General features: G+C 38.2%; 1 protein-coding gene across 10 annotated transcripts in view; it reads left to right on the plus strand.

Moving 5' to 3' along the window:
- The window catches only part of MAP2K5 (mitogen-activated protein kinase kinase 5), a 300,226-nt gene that overhangs the window by 15,973 nt on the left and 264,752 nt on the right, over positions 1–19,501 (plus strand). For all 10 annotated transcript variants that reach the window (XR_011648445.1, XR_009185129.2, XM_058294389.2 and 7 more), the window contains exon 3: positions 9,883–9,950. Coding sequence is in view for 8 of the 10 variants with exons in the window: in XM_058294389.2 (XP_058150372.1) it covers positions 9,883–9,950 (68 nt within the window). In the remaining 2 variants the exon portion in view is untranslated. The remainder of the gene's footprint in view (positions 1–9,882; positions 9,951–19,501) is intronic.

Consider the following 19,501-nt stretch of genomic DNA (forward strand, 5'->3'; position numbering starts at 1 on the left):
GGAATGATTAGAGTTAACATGTTTTTCTGTGGTACATAATACCAAACCAACACAATTAGGTAAGTTGAAAAGATGGGAAAGTTCAAGTAATCTTACAGATTTTCTTGTTCTAAGAAATGCCATCTCTTCTGTGAAACCTCCGACCCCATGATGGGTTTAATTTCTCTGTGTGCCTTGGTTATACGCCTTTACTAGAACAGGAACCCATTCAGTCTTGCCTTCTGGTTGATGTGTGTTTCCCATCCTCACTAGATTTTGTCTCACTTGGTGACAGGGACCATGTTCTATTTCACTCTTATGCTCTACTTAACACCTGACTTATAGGAATGTGCTTGTTGAGTAAACTAGAATGTTGTATCTGTCCATATTGAAATGAGAATTATAAAATGTATATGATCTAAAGCCAAGTGAGTAAGTTGCTTTTTTTTTTTTTTGGATTATTTGAGCTGTTACCCAGGCACTGGATATAATTGATTATGGTTAACAACTCAAGTCCCAAATTCTTACAATTGACTGGGCCCTATCTCCAGAGGACGCAGAGTGTCTGCAGTGGTTACGTTCTTTTTGATTTCTTCCCCTGAAGATGGTGTTTCTGAGGGGAGTTAGGGCTGGGAATGGGAGGCCCTATTTGCACTGAAGCCACCTCTTTGACGATTAGCCCTAAAGGTTTTTTTTTCCTCCTTACCTCTTTTAGGTCCTTTCTTCTGTACAACTAGATTACATATGGAAGTACAGTGTTTATTTTTTTGTTTGATTTTTCAAAAATTATGAAAGTTTCCATGATCTTTATAAAACTTCAAACAGCTTAGAAATAAAGCAAAAAGTAAAAGTTCCTCATTTCCCCAAATCTTCCAGTCTCATTGTTAACAATTTCTTCTGTGTCCTTCCAGAAATTTTCTCTGTACATAATATATAGTGTTCTGCAACTAGTCCCCTATATTGGACCTCTTTCCATTATCAGTGTGCATAGATCAACTTCATTCTTTTGGATGACTGCATAATACTTAATTTTTTTTTTGAGAAACCGGGGCTGGGAATTGAACCTGGAACCTCATATGTGGGAAGCCGGTGCATAATGACTGAGCCATATCGGCTCCTCTCAGTTGGCTTTTCTTTTGTTTACTTGTAGTTTGTTTTTGTTTTTAGGAGGCACTGGGGACTGAACTTGGGTCCTCCCATGTGGGAAGCAGACGCTCAACTGCTTGAGCCACATGCCTGCCCCTGATACTTAGTTTTATGGCTATATAAAATTTATTTAACCTATTAATAGGTATTTGAGTTGTTACTAGCTTCTGGTTTTTCAGTATTAGAAAAAACATTGCCATGAATACCACTGTCTTATATTTTCCCACATTGTGGAAATATATTTGTAGAATAAATTCCTAGGAGTTGGAACTATCAAGACAAAGAATACCCATATTTTAAATTTTAATAGCTATTACCATGAGGCTGTCCAAAAAGGTAGAACCAATTTACATTCTCATGAACGCTGTGTAAGAATGTCCATTTCCCTCCACCCTTCCCAGCTCTGGGTATTAGCCAGCTTTTTAGTCATTATCAATTCGATAGATTAAAAAGATTATATTACTGTTTTAGATTATATTTCTTTAATTATAAATGAGATTGGGCATCTTTTCATATATATTTTGTTCACTTGTATTTAATTTCTCTGAACTCATTGTTACCTTTGCTTATTTTTCTATTGGGTATTTGTGTTTTTCCTAACTTATTTAAGAGCTTTTTAATATTAAGAAAATTGGCCCTTTTTTCAGTTTAGTCTTTTTTTTTTCATTGAGAAGTTTACAGTTTTTACATGGTCACATTTATTATGTTTTCCTTTATGTCTGGGTTTATATCATAGTTAGAAAAGTCTTTCATGGTCCAGGATACTGAAAAATACTTCATCTAATTTATTTTCTTGTTTTATTTCTACTTTAATGGGGTTAAACACACATAAACACATGCATAAACACATATTAGGTAGGTATATAAATATACATACACACATGTATGCATGTGTGTGTATATACCATCTTTGGTTTATTTTGGTGAAAGGAGTCAGATGGGGATCCAACTTTTGTTTTTCAAACAGATAGTTGACTCCACACCAGTTATTTAATAATTCATCAAAACTTCTGAGGTGAAACTAAATTCCGTAACCTTAAAAAATCCTGTATTTTACTTGTGTGGGCCCTATGTATACTGTAGGAGCTTGACATTCTTGTAGGCCTGCTGATTTTTGCAATTTCATTAGATTAATGTGTATACCAACACATGAGGTAATAAAAATTAGCCATGCCCACTAATGAGCTTATTGTACATGGCTGTTACATGTGTTCCTTTATCTAGATTTTCTGTAAACAGGTAAATGCTATAAAATGGTTGTGGGGCTGGTGTTGCTGGACAGTAAAATCTAACTGGTGACTTGAAAATGTATTTTAAGTCTCTTTAGAAAAATGCTGACTTTTGATTACAGATACCACATGGCTTAATTTTTCCATGGTACTCTGACTGCATCTGTTCTGGTCTATAGCCCACATAAGTAGCTCTGCACTTGTCGAACCATGTGTCTGAGTTTCGTTTCAGAAAATATGAGTATAAGTACTTTTTAAAGTCTTTCTTCAACTATGACTTTTTTTACTCTCACTTCTCATTGAATAGATTCCTTTTCAATTGTTATATGATCTGGAAAATTATTTTGTATTTTGGGTGGAAGCCCTTAAACAACACATTATATCTCATTTTAAATTTGTCATGTAAAATTGCAATTACATAAGGTATGAGTTCTCAAAGTATAGAAAATAGCTATAACTGATCCTTGAAGTGACACCTGTAGGAGATAACCTTCATGCCCAAAGAACAAAGACATTCTCATCAAGAATAGTTGAATGACAATCCCCTTTTCCTTCAGAGAAATGTCTAAATCATAAGATAATTGGAGAAAATGAAGTTTCATTTTTTTAAACTATAGTAGATGTAAACTTAAGCGGTTACTTATAAGTAAAGCTAGGTAGTTTAATGAAAAACTGTAGTTTACAATAGACCTAGATTGAGTCTGAAAATTATTTATTGTTTAAGATTTAAATATTGGGAGTGGATATAGCTCAAGTGGTTGAGCACCTGCTTCTCACATACAAGGTCCTGGATTCGATCCCTGTTACTTCCTATAAAACAAACAAATAAACAAACCTCACTCTCATTGGGGAGTGGGTGTAGCTCAGTGATTGAGTGCCTGCTTTCCATGTGTGAGATCCTGGATTCAATCCCTGGTACCTCCTGGAAAAAAAAAGTAATTATGTATTCTAGAATTTGAGACAATTTGAAGAGACCTTTAATTTTAATATTATGAGACTAGTTGTTTCTTCCGAGTAGCCTTTTTAATTTATATGGGAATTAAGAAGTATAAGTCCTTGACCCAAATACTAGACTATTATCTCCTCATCAGACTAGTTGGTCCTTGAGGGCAGTGGACAGTGCTGCTCATTTCTGAATCCCTAGAAAGCCTAGTATACTACCTGTCTCCTAGTAGATGCTCAATATATGTTTCTGGAATACATGGATGGTTGAAGAAACGAAGTAGTAAGGAAAAACCTCCACATCATATCCGTCAGTAAATCCTATTGGTTCTCTTTTCAAAAAACATATCCATCGTGATGACTTCACAGAACCAGAGCTTGGTTCAGGTCACTGTCATCTCTTACCTGGAATAGGACAGTGGTCTCCTAACTGGTGTGCCTATTTCTACTACTGCCTCCACATAGCCTCTTCTCCACACTGCAGCCAGTTAAGTCAGATCATGCCACTCAAAACCTTTGGTGGTTCCCATCAGAACTAAAAGCCAAGCCCTTAAAATGCCCTTCAAGGCCCTGTATTTTCCCATTTGTCTGCCATTCTGCTCCTCCATTCCTTTTCTGAGCTCATTCATCTCTCCCCTTCTGTCATTCTCTACTAGCCTCTCTGGCTTCTTTTCTGTCTCTCGAACATAGCAGGCATTCTTCTGACTCAGAACCTTAACATTTGCTCTTTTCTCTGACAGGAACACCTCCCCAGATACCTGTCTGGCCTAGTCCCTTACCTCCTTTAGATTCTCTTCACTAGAACATAAGCTTCATGAGAGCAGAGACTTTTTATTTTTTAACAGTTACTATCCCCAGTGCCCAGAATAGTGCCTAGAAACAGTAGGCGCTTAAATATTTGTTCTAGGGAGGAAAAGGAACAAACAAGTAAAGAAGGAACCAGGAGGTGGAAGGTGAGGAGTAAATGAAAGTTAATGGTATAAAGATGTGGCCAGGGAAGTGGACTTGGCCCAGTGGTTAGAGTGTCTGTTTACTACATGGGAGGTCTGCTGTTCAAACTCCGGGCCTCCTTGACCTGTGTGGAGCTGGTCCATGCGCAGTGCTGATGTGCGCAAGGAGTGCCGTGCCACACAGGGGTGTCCCGCGCGTAGGGGAGCCCCATGTGCAAGGAGTGCGCCCCGTAAGGAGCAGCTCCCCAGCACGAAAGAAAGTGCAGCCTGCCCATGAATGGCACCGCACACACGGAGAGCTGACACAACAAGATGACGCAACAAAAAGAAACACAGATTCCCGTGCTGCTGACAAGTGGACAAAGAAGAACACACAGCAAATAGACACAGAGAACAAACGGGGGGTGGGGGGGTGGGGGGGAGGGGAGATAAAAAAAAAATGTGGCTACAGGAACGCTCTGTGTGTAGGCCTATAGTCCTGTGCAGGTTATTAGACTCCACACCTAGAAGATTCTAAACTTGACAACTTTTCTGGTAATTTCCTATTGATGTCTTTCTAATACCTACAATTATGTTTCCATATCTTTCCTCTTGCCTTACGAAAATGCCTTTGTTATGGTTCTGATTGACTCCCACCTGGCACTGAAGGAATGTGACAAATGACATGTAATAGATGCTTTAACTTTCTGTTGCTCTTTGTAGAAGCTAAATTGTTTCTTCTAAAGCCCATGTATACCCTTTCACTGCAGTGGGTCTGTTTGGCTGAGAGCTCCCTGGGTCGGCCTATGTCTGTTTGCTCCATAGGCACTGTGCTTGTTATTCTGACCACCCTTCACCTGGGGCTGCCTCTTCTCTCTTAGGCCTTTATATTCTTCTTCTTGGTTTCTCTTTTGGATTGCATGTGGCTTCAAATAAAATCACCAACAACATATGGCCTGTGATGATTCTCTTTTTCCAAACTCCGCCATTTTGTATATTTGTGACACACTGCAGATTTTGTGAAGATTGCTTCATAATATTTGTTTACCATCTGCTGCACTCTATTTGGTATCTTGCTAGGATTTTTTCCTCCATTTTATGTGACATTAACAAAATCCAGCCAGTACATAGACTTTCTGGTTCTACTTTTGCTTCCCTAATGTGCTGGAAAATCGTATTACTATGCTCCAGGCAACTAGAGAAGCCTGGAATTCTCATTGTGAACCTGTGTTATCAGATCTATTCTCCCCCTTCTTCATGGTCATATACAGTAATGCTTTTTTGGTCAGATGGCAAAGAACCTCCCCTGTATAAGACAAAAAGAGTTCAAAGTATTTTTTCCTACTTCTTTCCGCTTAATTCCACTACTTTCTGTTCTTCACAAACATATTTACACTTTGAGACTCTTTGTGCCACTTTAGTAAATTTTTTATGTTTATAGCTCCAGGGAGTGTAGTTTTTATAGCTAGTCCATTATGGTAGGCAGCTAGCCAGAGTCCTTGTTATGTGCTCTTTGTCCAACTTTTTGTTCAGGAAAGCAGGTTAGGTTTTTGTCATACTGAATTGTTTGATATACTTTTCTACTTCCTTACCCTCACTAACTTCTCATACCTGTCATTCATTGTCTTTAGAGAAATTGTCCTTAAATGTTTAGACTAATTGTTCTCTGTTGGGCTTTCATCAGGAAATCAGAGATAGCTTGCCTTTTGACCAGTACTGCCAGTCTTCTATGCATAGGTGTGCTTTTCCAATTCATTCTTCTCCTTGGCAGGAAAAAATACTCTTTATTAAAACATGTAAGCACAACTATTAAAAAGTGAACCAAAGAGTCCCCCAAAGAACAATTTGTAAAGAAAACAAATACCTACATAAAATTAGGTTTCTTATTAATCCATAAGATCTGTTAATCACTGTGTCATGCAAACCTGATTTTTTCCCCAGGCTTTATTAGAATTCCTCTTTCAACTTCTTTGAAATCTTTTTCTTGGAGTCAGATGGGATAGCTGTAACACTTTACCGCTAGGTTGGCATCAAAAGCCTCAATTTTCTGCCCATTTAAACCACAGGGCCTTGTAGTGTTTTTATGGAACTGTTGTGTAAGAAATTATCCTGGTAACTGGTTTCTCTCACAGTTTTTTCCTTAAGTTTCATAATTTTAGAGATTTCATAAAATTCTAGGATTTCAGAGTCTTTGGTTTTAATTAGACTACAACCCTGACTTTTAGGACTTTGAGAACGCTCTTTTTCTTGGTTCCTGATTTAGAAAGACTAGGATTTAAAAGATCTTTCTGGAATCTGTGCCCTTTCTTTACAAATTGTGAAAAGGTTTTTTCCTTTCTTTAATAAATTCCCAAGCACTGTCTATCCCATATTAACAATACATTATTGAAGTTTTGAGTGTATTACATTTTTTTTTAGGCGGTACAAGGAATTGAATCCAGGACCTCGTACATGGGAAGCAGGTGGTCAACCACTGACATACATGAGCTCCCCTGAAAATTTTTTTTAAAGGTTTATTTTTTATTTATGCCCCCCACCCACCCCTGTTGTCTGCTCTGTTGTGTACATTTGCTGTGTGTTCTTCTGTGTCCACTTGCATTCTCAGCAGCACCAGGAATCTGTGTCTCTTTTTGTTGTGTTGTCTTGCTGCATCAGCCCTCCATGTGTGTGGCACCACTCTGGGTAGGCTTTGCTTTTTTCATGCAGGACGGCTCTCCTTCCAGGGTGCACTCCTTGTGTGTGGGGCTCTCCTACATGAGGGACACCTCTGCATGGCACGGCACTCCTTGCACGCAACTGTATTGCATGTGGGCCAGCTCCACACAGGTCAAGGAGGGCCTGGGTTTGAACCCTGGACCTCCTATATGATAGGCAGACACTCTATCAGTTGAGCCACATCTGCTCCCCTCCCCTGAAATTTTACTATAAGTAGTTCCCAGCTCTGGTGCAGAAATGAGATTTACAAAAAACTATTTCATTCCAACTGGAGAGTGTTTTTTCCAAGTTAAGGACTTCATCAAGAATGAATCATTTTAGCCCACATTTAAACAAAGAATTTGACCTGTTTTTAAACAGAAATGTAAAATGCTTTCATGTGCGACATTGTGGAGTAATATATCTCCTTAAACTATGTATGTATTTCCCTTCTGTCTCCTGCATTTTTAACAAAACTTTTTGATTTAGCCTTGAAAATGTTAAAAGTTCTAGAACCTGGAAAGCAGACTTGGTCCAATGGATAGGGCGTCTGCCTACCACATGGGAGGTCCACAGTTCAAACCCCGGGCCTCCTTGACCTGTGTGGAGCTGGCCCATGCGTAGTGCTGATGTGCACAAGGAGTGCCGTGCCAAGCAGGGGTGTCCCCTGCGTAGGGGAGCCCCATGTGCAAGGAGTGCACCCCGTAAGGAGAGCTGCCCAGCACGAAAGAAAGTGCAGCCTGCCCAAGAATGGTGCCGCACACATGGAGAGCTGGTACAACAACATTATGCAACAGAAAGAAACACAGATTCCCAGTGCTGCTGATAAGGATTAAAGTAGTCACAGAAGAACACACAGTGAATGGACACAGAGAGCAGACAACTGGGGGTAGGGAAAAGGGAGAGAAATAAATGAAAAAATAAGTCTTTTAAAAAAAAAGTTCTAGAACTATGTAGAAATGGCTTTCTTCTGTTTCCAAAACTAGAATGACAGCCTCTCCTCCCTCAATTTGGCCCTAGAGAATCTATTCATAAGAAACAAAATAAAAAAGAAAGACACCTCTAGACTTATATATTCCTTTATGTATACAGCATCTCTCAGGAACTTGCCTTCTTTGTTACTGAAAGTGACCCATGTGTGGCTTTTATACTGAAAACAGGTAACCCTTAGTACTTAATTAGTAGTGACTTGATAGCTGCTAACTTTCTTGACATTGTGACTTGATACAGAGTTGGGGAGCTCTGCTAGAGTGAATTAGGATCCAGGAACAAATCCTTTGGAAACAGAACCTGGGTGAGAACTGTTGAGTTGGCCACTGAGTGAGGCTGGCCCAAGTGCTTATTTGCGTTATGATGTCATTGCTCTGACAGTTGAGGAGAAAAAGGAAGTAGCATTTTACTCCAAAATAGGCTACTTGGGAGAGAGCACAAGTTCCCTCTTTTAGAGTTCTCCTGGCCTAGTCATGGAGCAGGAGGATATCTTCAGAACCGTACCTGGAAGGGAGGGAGGGCCTGCTGACTTTTGCTGGGGCAAGATCTGTGTGCTGTACAGAACTCCCTCTGTATTTTCAGTAAGAGTGCCCAGAGCATGTCATGCAAGTTTATTCTCCTCATGAGAGTTTTGTTATCCAGGCCTGTATCCCATCTTGTAATTAATTATATATAGCTCATTGTGACAAAAAAAAAAAAAAAAAAAGATTGTTTAATAATGCCCTAGAGCCAAGGCATCCAAATGAGAGCCTACTCTTTCCAGGTTATCACTTTGGGAGGCTATGTACTTCTTCCACCTATCTTGGCATTGCTCAAAATGTTTTAGCATTTTTCTTTCAGCCATGCATTTTGAGTCTACCGCATGGACTGTTTGCACTATTGACAAATCTTTATCTTTAGAAAGGTGAAAGTAGCTAACTAAGTATTTAGAAATACCCAAAAGTTGTTCTGAGTCCTGCCAGGCAGTTGATGTGGGTGTGTGATCAGGCTGACAGTTCTTTTTAGGTTGAAAATGAGATCTGATATTCTTACATGGTCTGTCCTCAGGTTCTAAAAGCAGTTTTTGAAGAGGTATTTCAAAAATATTTTGAATAAGAGAAGCATCATTGAAATAATTATTAATACATGTCTTGATGTGACTGCTTTGATGATAATAGTTTTCATTTGTATATATTGCTTGTATATTTTGTCAAGTCTTATTACTATTCACTAGTCTTAAGACTATTAACTTATTTTAAAATAGCATAAATTGCCATTTGACACTTACTTTGGTACCCCATAAAAATGAAATTGTTCAGAAAGAGAAAGAGGGAGCTATAGAGAGACTGGGATATGGGGAGAACACTGTTGGAATTGCTTTGTAAGTGAACCTTAACCTAGACCCCAGGTTTTCCATCTGATATAATAATAATGTCTACATCATAGTACTATTGTGAGGTTTTTAATATGTGCATATGAAGCACAAATCATGGTGCCTTGTGTAGAGTTCAATAAATATTAACCTTTTTTTAAAATCATTTTTTTAAAAAATCATGCTATCGTGACATTTGGGATTGCCTGTGAGAAAGGAAGAATGGAGAAGTAGAGGGGTAGGGTGCTGTTTGGGAAAGAAAAAGTACTGATAGTAGAACAAGACTGACTTCACTTTTTAAAATTCTCCAAACCAAACTTGTTTTTACTTCATTACATGCATGCTACCTGGGAACATGTCATGATTGACGTGAGCAACATTTTAATTTTCAGCTGTCCCTAATATAAGTCCTATTTTGATATTCTGATCATATTCAGAACAAAAGCAAAACAGGACATACAGACCAATAACCTCAACGTTCCCCCAAAATATTGTGTTGAAGGTTTGGATATCAAGTTGTAAAAACCAATTGTATTATGCTCCCACCTGTTGTAGTTTTTTTATATTAAAAAAAAAAAAAAAAGTACATCTTACCAGTTGCAATATGTTGCTTTTTAAACAGATGAAGATGAAGATGGTGATCGAATTACTGTGAGAAGTGATGAAGAAATGAAGGCAATGCTGTCATATGTAAGTCCACAAATGTGGGCTGTATTTTAAAATGTTAATGTAATTGAGTACACTATTCTGTGGGCATAGTGAAGATATGAAAGCTAAATCACAGTCACCATAACTTTTTTCTATAAAATATGTAAGGCTTTTAAAGATTTCCTTACATAAAAGTTGAGGGCATTCTTTTCAAAGGACTTGTACACTTACTGATCATATCATGAACATTAAGAATAATGCATCTTAATGACTTTTGCATTAGGTATGGTGCAGACTAAATGGACTATCAATTTCCTGTATTTTTTATGCAGTACTTAAAGTAACGGCTCATTAAAAATGAACCCCTGGGCTCTAAAAAATTTTTCAAAATCTACTTTCAACTGGATATCTCTTTCACCCTTCCGAACATGCTATAGTTATAGTGTAGCTGCAGGCTTAATATGAATACACGATTTAAAGATGTGCTCTCAGTTATTTTATGTACCCCCACCCCCCTGAAATAAAGGGTTACTTACTGAACCAAAGTGATGTATTCATATTCATATCCTAAAATGCTTTTCTTTTCTGTTTCAAATTTCACTGAAAATGTGCATTAGTATTTGTTTGGGACTGAAGTAGATAAACAAGAGAAAAGGTTGTATTTCTAAAGCTTTAATAATAAGCTTGAAAAACTCAACTACGAAGAAGAGACAGCTTCCCAGAGCCCTTATTTCAGCTTCCCTCTCTTTTGTTTTATTTTATTTTATCTGTGTTTGTACTCTGCTTATAATCTGTTTGCAAAACGCTTTCTAGTGGTCTGGTGGAAAGATCATTGGACTGGAAGTCAGGAGACCATGGCTCTTCTCTGGCTTCCTGGCCTTAGGCAAATCACTTAACCTTTCTGTGCTGCAGTTGCCTCATCTGTCAATTGTGGATAATAATACTTGTCCTTTCTACTGCACAGGGTCATTGAAATGATCAAATGGGATAATAGATGTGGAAGCCCTTTGAAAAGTTAAAAGTTCTATACAAATGCAAAGTGGCGTTATGGTGGAAATGATGGAATCAGGACCCATGCTTGTCATTGAGGCTCTAATCCTGGCCAACAGTTAGGTTGTAGGTTTTTGATTGACTTCAACTTAAACCAGGATATTGTTTCATTGTAATGAAAACTGTAAAATATCCGTATGGGTTTCCACCAATAGTTTTAATTTAGGGTAGGAGGACAGAGAACAAGAAGGATGGCATGATTAACAGAGCGTTTCATTCCCCAACTAGCGCAGAGTAAGAAAAGTCAATTTCCCATTGACTTCCCATTAACTTATGTGGGAGTCTTTGTGTATTGAGAATTTAGAGCTGGGCTCATCAGTGCCTTGAAAGGCAGAGTAGGAACATCTGCTGAAAGGTCTAGCACTAGTATTGATAGATTGGCTAACTCTCCTGAGAATGTGACATGCTTATTTTTGGAAAACACACACACACAGATTTGTTCTAGTTTTCTCAGATAAGTCTATTCAGAGAACTGACATCAGTGTATTTTCATTGTGTATCTGACTTAACCACACACAAAGGTGTGTTTTCAGTAATGTACTTTTGGAAAAATCTGACCTTTGTGCTTTTTGAGCGTTACTGTGTGCGATCATAGTAATAATCATTTCAATGTTTAAGTGCCTGCCTTATACTAAATGGTTGAGATATTTAATTTTCTTATTTTTAATAACTGGTCTGTGAGGTAAATATTATCACTCCCATTTTTTAGATAAGGGAGCTGTGGTTAAGAGACTTACGCATGGTCTTAGAGCTAGTATGACTGTGAATATGGACTTTAAGTTCATCTCCTCCTTATGCCAAAGCCTATGCTCATCCACTGTTTTGTTTTGTTTTTTAGATTTTATTTTTAATTTATTTCTCTCCCCTTTCCCCCCGTTATTTGCTCTCTTTGTCCATTCTCTGTGTGTTCTTCTGCGTCTGCTTATATTATCAGGTGGTACCTGGAAACTGCATCTCATTTTCATTGCGTCATCTTGCTGCGTCAGCTCTCTGTGTGTGTGGTGCCACTCCTGAGCAGGCTATGCTTTTTTCTTGGGGGGGTAGCAGCTCTCCTTGTGGGGCACACTCCTTGCTCATGGGGCTCCCCTACATGGGGGCGCCCCTGTGTGTCACGGCACTCCTTGCACCCGGCAGCACTGCACATGGACTAGCTCACCACACTGGTCAGGAGGCCCTGGGATCGAACCCTGGACCCTCCATATGGTAGATGGACGCTCTTGTCAGTTGAGCCACATCTGCTTCCCTCATCCACTGTTTTACACTGTCTCTCAGCACCATCCACCACCGCCTTGCAGATTACTATCGAGATCTTTCTCTGTTATCAAATTATCAATATTATTAAATTCTGAATGGTTTGTGTTTATTTACTACCTTAGTTTAGATAATAGTATATATTTACTTAAAACCTTAGTTTAGATATCTGTAGTATATGTTCCTTTTGATTATGCTTTTTTCTTAAATTTAGTTTTTAATTATTTTGTGTTCTAGGAAAATATTAGAGTCATATAATGACTTTAATATTACACTTACGCTTAAAAGTTTCCAGGGTTTCTTATGAGCCACCTTTTAGTTTGAAGAGAGATCAGGGGTTCTTAACCGTTTTTATTCCACAGACCCCTTTGCCAGTCAGGTGAAAACCACGGACCCCTTACTAAGTCCACACTATAGTATGTATTGCTTAATAAATGTGTCACACCCACACCAACACATCCCCACAAGAATAATGTTTTTATGCATTTCAGTTCAAGCTTATGGGGCCCTTGTTAAGAACCCCTGATGTAGCTTTTTTATCCTCAGATATTTGGATTTGATGAACCAATCTAGTATTCATTTTTAGATTAAGGGACAGACATAGCAATGCATAGCAACTTTTAATTTTGCCGAATAAAAACATTGTTAAAGTTAATAAACTAGTAAAATGATCTACTGTCAACATTTCATAAATAAAGATAAAAGAGTAGGAGTCATTTAAAGATTAAAACAGTGGGCAAGATGTAATCTCAAAAGAAAAAAGACCATTTCTTTAAAGTGAAAAAATTTAGTTTTGTTTAAACCTTAATACATTGTTCTTGTTTTCCTTAATTTTCTTTTTTTTTTTTTTTTTAAGATTGATTTATTTATTTAATTTCCCCCCCTCCCCTGGTTGTCTGTTCTTGGTGTCTATTCGCTGTGTCTTGTTTCTTTGTCCGCTTCTGTTGTCGTCAGCGGCACGGGAAGTGTGGGCGGCGCCATTCCTGGGCAGGCTGCTCTTTCTTTTCACGCTGGGCGGCTTTCCTCACGGGCGCACTCCTTGCGCGTGGGGCTCCCCCACACGGGGGACACCCTTGCGTGGCACTCCTTGCGCGCATCAGCGCTGCGCGTGGCCAGCTCCACACGGGTCAAGGAGGCCCGGGGTTTGAACCGCGGACCTCCCATATGGTAGACGGACGCCCTAACCACTGGGCCAAAGTCGGTTTCCCTTCCTTAATTTTCTATGGATGGTAAAAACTTTTTTATATTGTTACTGGTCCATGGTTTGTGACTGATCAGTTCCAGGTCTTTTCATTTAATTCATTCCACAAATAAAGATGGGAAACTGAGGTCCCTAAACAATTTTAACCTCCTTAAGGTCTATCCTTACTCTTCTGATTCTGAGTGTTTGAGTAAAATGTCTTAAAATGAAAATATCTCTGAGGGAAATAACAAGTTAAATCATTTAAAAGTTTAATGGGGTAAATGAATGTAACTCAGGTGTTTTGAGTGCCTGTTTCCCATATATGAGGTCTCAGGTTTTATTCCTAGTATCTCCTAAAAACAAAACCAGCAAACAAACAAAAAAAAACCAATTCTCATTGGGGAGTGGATACAACTCAGTGGTTGAGTGCCTGCTTCCCATGTATGAGGTCCTGGGTTTAATCTCAATCCCTGGTACCTCCTAAAAAATAAAAATTAAAAAATTTGATGCTATTTCCTTTTTTTCCTGTCTCTTGTAGTAGTCCCTACTATCATATACCTTATTTTATGTAGAGTCAGGCTCTGAATAAACATTAAAAAAATAAAGACTACGGGAGTTTCTTTCTCCAAAAGTACAATCAATTGGTCGACTGTCATTTTGATCTGTCTGTTCCATCATATTTTGCAAAGAGAACCATTTGGATCTAATCTCACAATAGATTTTGATTGATAATCCTCATAATTACCCATCTATTATTAAAAACTTGATTGATCTTTATATTTTAGAATCAGTTTGGCTCTGGAAAACTTTGATCCCAGGATTTGGTGTGGTGGCATAGGGAAGATACCAACAGATGACCAAATATTTATTGTTTTTAAAAAAAGCAGGGAAGTGGACTTGGCCCCTTGGATAGGGCCTCCGTCTACCACATGGGAGGTCCGCGGTTCAAACCCCGGGCCTCCTTGACCCGTGTGCAACTGGCCCGGGCGCAGTGCTGATACGTGCAAGGAGTGCTGTGCCACGCAGGGGTGTCCCCCGCGTAGGGGAGCCCCACGCACAAGGAGTGCACCCCATAAGGAGAGCCGCCCAGCGTGAAAGAAAGTTCAGCCTCTCCAAGAGTGGCACCGCACACACGGAGAGTTGATGCAGCAAGATGACGCAACAAAAAGAAACACAGATTCCTATGCCACTGACAACAACAGAAGCAGACAAAAACAAGAAGATGCAGCAAATGGACATAGAGAATAGTAACTGGGGTGGTGGGGGGGGAGGAGAAAAAAAAGCAGCTTAGTTTTTCATGTAAATTTCAATAATTTTGTGGTCACCTTTGTATTTCTTTAAAAGTAATATGGGGGAATTAACAACTAGAGGTACTCTCATTATAAATCCTTTAATTATTGTTTTGCATTGATTACAAAGGTAAAGTGAATAAACAGCCTAAATCTCTGCATGAGAATTAATTTTTTTTATTCATTGTCTGAGTTGAAACTTGTAGAATTGTCCCGCTCACCCCCACCCCATGCAAGCATTTTCTGGCTTTGGACCAGCACAATTGTAAGTTTTTATTGGTAATTTAAATAGATTTTTGTATCTGACCTGAGAGTGTTGCCGTTTAATTGAAAACTTATCAATTATTTAAATCACTAGCAGCCTTAGGCTGTTAATTTTATGTGTGCTATAATGATGGCATATAGTGGTTTTTGATACATGTGACACATGGAATATCATATTGTGGTAAGGATTTGTCATGACAGTAGGTTAATGTGTGCTGTTAAATAATAACCAACATATTAAACCAAAGTCTGTTGACACACATTAGTACCACTTTATGTAAGTTATTTAGAAGTTGTATTCTTTTCTTCATTAGATATATTTTTAAGAGATAATGAGGAGAAAACTAAGCTATAATAAATTGTCTTTTAAGAAAATGTAAAGTAATTTGGTCTCCAAGGAGATATTTAATGTATTGAAAGAATTCAGCAGCCAAGTGTTATTACAGCACCAATGTGATAGCTTTCTGCGTTTTGTTATGAGTTTGTGTTAATCAACAATCTGCTTTTATAGCGTAGTTTCTTGTAAGTTATGTTGTTAGAATATTTCACTTCTGGGATCATGGCTTTTCCTCTGACACTATTGTATCTTTTTAATTCCTCCATAAAGTATTTTTTAATTAGAATTTGAAATGCTTTATTGGAAAAAAAAAATACACAACCTACATATTCTGAAAACTAAATACCTGATCATTGCTAATTATTTAAAGGACCCTGTTAAATATTCCTTTAATGTGGTTTAAATTTTTTTGGTTTAATTTTTCCCCTTCTCATTTTCTAGAAAGATTAAAAATAGTGTGCTACTTTTTTCCTTCCATCTTTTTCTATTTGTTGTCTGATAGTGCTGCCTTCATTACCTTACAGCATTAGCCAACAAGGCTGGCCTTTGTATATTGGTTAATCTTAAGCCTTATCTATCTGTGAACCCCATTTCTAGGAAGGGGCTATTTTAATGTTAATCTCTGCTTTCTGATGATCTTTCATTAACAAATTTAGCCATACATCTTACTTTCATGAATGGATTTGTATTTGTTTCTTCTAAATCTTTGTGTCTAGTAAAGGATTTATTATACCTGATTCTTTCAGTACTGAGGGACTTGTTGGAGTGGAACACAGAATTACCAAGATTTATTTTTCTCATTTTACCAATTTTCTCTTTATGCCACTTTCCCCCATTGCCAGAAGAGTATGGGTTGAGTTCTACTTATGAGTTCTGCCTCTTCTTATGGCAGAGATCTTGTGTTTTAGAGGAGTGTAAGTATTCCCTTTGGTATACTTGAAATAGTGTACCTTGTTAGATACTGAGTACCATATGGGGAAATAGTTTTTGACCTTTGGAGCACCATGTAAACCATATGGGGAAATAGTTTTTGACCTTTGGAGCACCATGTAAATTGGGATATGATTAGCTTTACCTTACTATGCATAACTTGGAGATTGCCTTTAAAATCATAATTAGTCAAGGAGAGTTGGAGGGGATCCTTAGAGTTCATCTTATCCAACTCTTATATTTCACAGATAAGGAAATTGAGGCCCAATGAGACCAGATTCAGTCAGAGGTCACATAGTATAGAGCCAGGTCTCTTGATTCCCAGTAGCTTTATTCCTGGTGGTTTTAAGTGATATTGGTTTTTTGGGGCACCTCTATTGAAGTCTTGTTGAGGTGAAGTCTTGTTGAGGAAGCTTTGCAAATAAAGTTGTTTTTCTGCTAGTAAAAATTGATGCTAAGTATCAATATATCCAAGTTTGAACAGGAGTGTAAATACTATGTGGGCTTTTGAAGTTTTAAGGTTTTGTGTCCTTACCTAGAAGCCTTTGTTTAGTCACAGAATTTGTTGCCCATTTAGGAGTTGAACATTTAACAGCCTTAGGGCCTTTACTATTATGAAGTGTTCTTTAATGAGCAAAGAGTTTGGAAGTTCATTTTCCACTTGGTACTTTAAAATATGCCCCATATTAAATATGTTCTACTTTGAATTTACTTTGCATGTGTTAAAATCAGCTCAGCTCTCAGTGAGTAGTCAGTTCCCTAATTCAGTGGAATTTATCTAAACTGGTAATACAGATATAATCTTCTGGCAAGGGGGAAACGGTGAAAAGAGTGAGAAAGGGAAACTGAGGAAAATTAATAAGTTGTGTAGGAAATCAATTATTCCATTTATTTACTCAAATAATGATGTGTTCCTAGCTGTAAAGATTTTGTTTTGTTTTGTGTTCTCATCTTAGTCAGAGAATAAAACCTTTTCAGAGGTTTTATTTAAAATGATTATTTTATTTAAAATGATTTTTATTTTATTTTATTTTATTTATTTTATTTAAAATGATTATTTTAATCATTTCCCTGGAATATTTGAATGCCCCTTTTTCAGCTCCTGTTGTGAAATATCTTGGGGCATGTTTGGTACAAGGAGCAGAAGCATATTCAGATTAGCAGCGGAACAAGGAGTTAATTTTGTGACTCCTGGAAACAAATACAAAGATGAGTATAAGCAGACTGCAGCCAGATAGCATCAGGGCACTAGCAGAACAGGAGCTTTGGACCTTGAATATTTTGTCAGTAAATGGCTCTGTTCCCAGTTTTGCTCCATCTCTGTGGAAGGCTGAATACAGCCTATGGGGGCAGAACCTTGTGTTCCAGTGGTCAGCTCCTTGGGGGCTGTGGCTAGGAGATTCTCTTCAAAGTGCTGTGGACAGGGAGGAAACCATGAGCATCTAGCAGAAGGATTGCTGTGGGGCATAACCAGGCTGTTAGGCCCTTGGTGTCAGCCCCTGATGAACTGAACCACTCTGCTTTCAGGGCCAGCTTTATTGGAAATAAGAGGGGTATTTTGTATATATTTCTGAAGGGTAATGTAAATTTGCTGTAATGCAGTAAAATGAGAGGAATTCAATAAATTATCAACATGGGAACTATAATATGTTCAAAAAGTATGAATCCAAAATAACAAAACAAATTATTTCTTTGTTAGGTTCTTTACTCTTTTCCCACTGCCTTTTTACTTATTATTTTTAAATAGCATTTGAAGAGTAGGCTGAGTCTTTATCAAAGCGCTATCTGGAGTGGCTAAATAAAGCAGTCTATTTATATTGGAATGCCCCATTTGACTTGATATCTGCGTCACCTTATGGTCCTGACGCTAGTATTTAAATTTTTCCTACTTCAGAAGTATAACAGAATTGCTGCCAGCCTGGAAATCAGGTGAAAGGTCAGGGTAAACACTGCCTCAAGCTAACCATGATGATGGCACTGAAGGTTTTAGCTTGGAGGATCCTACAGGTTTTGTACCCATTGCGGAATACAAGTTTAAACTCCCAGGGAAGCAGATTTGGCTCAATGGATAGAGCATCCGCCTGCCCATGGGAGGTCCAGGGTAGAAACCCCGGGCCTCCTGACCCATGTGATGTGCTGGCCTACGTGCAGTGCTGATGTGCCCAAGGAGTCCCATGCCACACAGGGGTGTCCCCCATGTAGGGGAGCCCCACGTGCAAGGAGTGTGCCCTGTAAGGAGAGCCACCCAGCTTGAAAAAAGTGCAGCCTGCCCAGGAGTGACACTGCATACATGGAGAGCTGACGCAGCAAGATGATGCAACAAAACGAGACACAGATTCCCAATGCCACTGACAAGAATATAAGTGGACACAGAAGAACACACAGCAAATGGACACAGAGAGCAGACAACTGGGGGGTTGGGGGGTGGGGAAGGAGAGAAATAAATAAATAAATAAATAATAAATTTTTTAAAAAACCCAAAAAACAAAACCCCTGCCAAAGCATATTACTTTAAACTTAGCCAAGTTGAATTTCTTCTGCTATTGACTGCTCAGACCTCTTTTAAGACCATCTAGAGCTCCCTAAAGTCTCCAGACAAATAGTGTTATCATTAAACTTGGCCGAGTTGATAAGTACATTTACCCAATATCCTTAGCCTATACACAGGCTCCAGAGTTGTTCCTTGTTGACCTTTTTACTGGAACACTTTTCCTTCTCATTTTCTTTCTCTTCATCTGTTCAATCCATGACCACATATGGACCTTTGGTCTGGAATAATTCAAGGAAAAACATGTGTACACTGTGGTGTAACTCATGGCCTGGGCAATGAGTTATCAGAGAGTGCGGGGACTTGAAGCCTGGTAAGTAAATATAACTATTAATTTGGCATTCAAAATATATTGGCTTCATTTGCTAATACTGAGACAGTTGTATGCTTCATGAAAAATCAGCAGCAGAGAGGAAAAGGTTATTAATACAAAGTATAAGAATCGAAAGAAGGTATCACTGATGACTTATCTGAATAGTCATGTAATTGAATTTGTCGTCATTTGACAGAGTTAAGATGGTTGAGTTCTTCACTGAGAAAACTAATAAATTAACTATGATTCCAAATAGTTGATTAGCTTATTGATTATTGCTGTAATTACTGACTGAGCTACATATAATGGGGTATGTGCAGTATTGACAGAAGAGGAATATGGAAATTTTTTCATTAGAAGAAAACAGTGTGCATATTCCTTATACATTGAAATACTAGACCAATTATGTTGTTGGTTAGAAGGAATGC

Source organism: Dasypus novemcinctus, chromosome 3 (assembly GCF_030445035.2).
Source record: "Dasypus novemcinctus isolate mDasNov1 chromosome 3, mDasNov1.1.hap2, whole genome shotgun sequence".
Taxonomy (NCBI): Eukaryota; Metazoa; Chordata; class Mammalia; order Cingulata; family Dasypodidae; genus Dasypus; species Dasypus novemcinctus.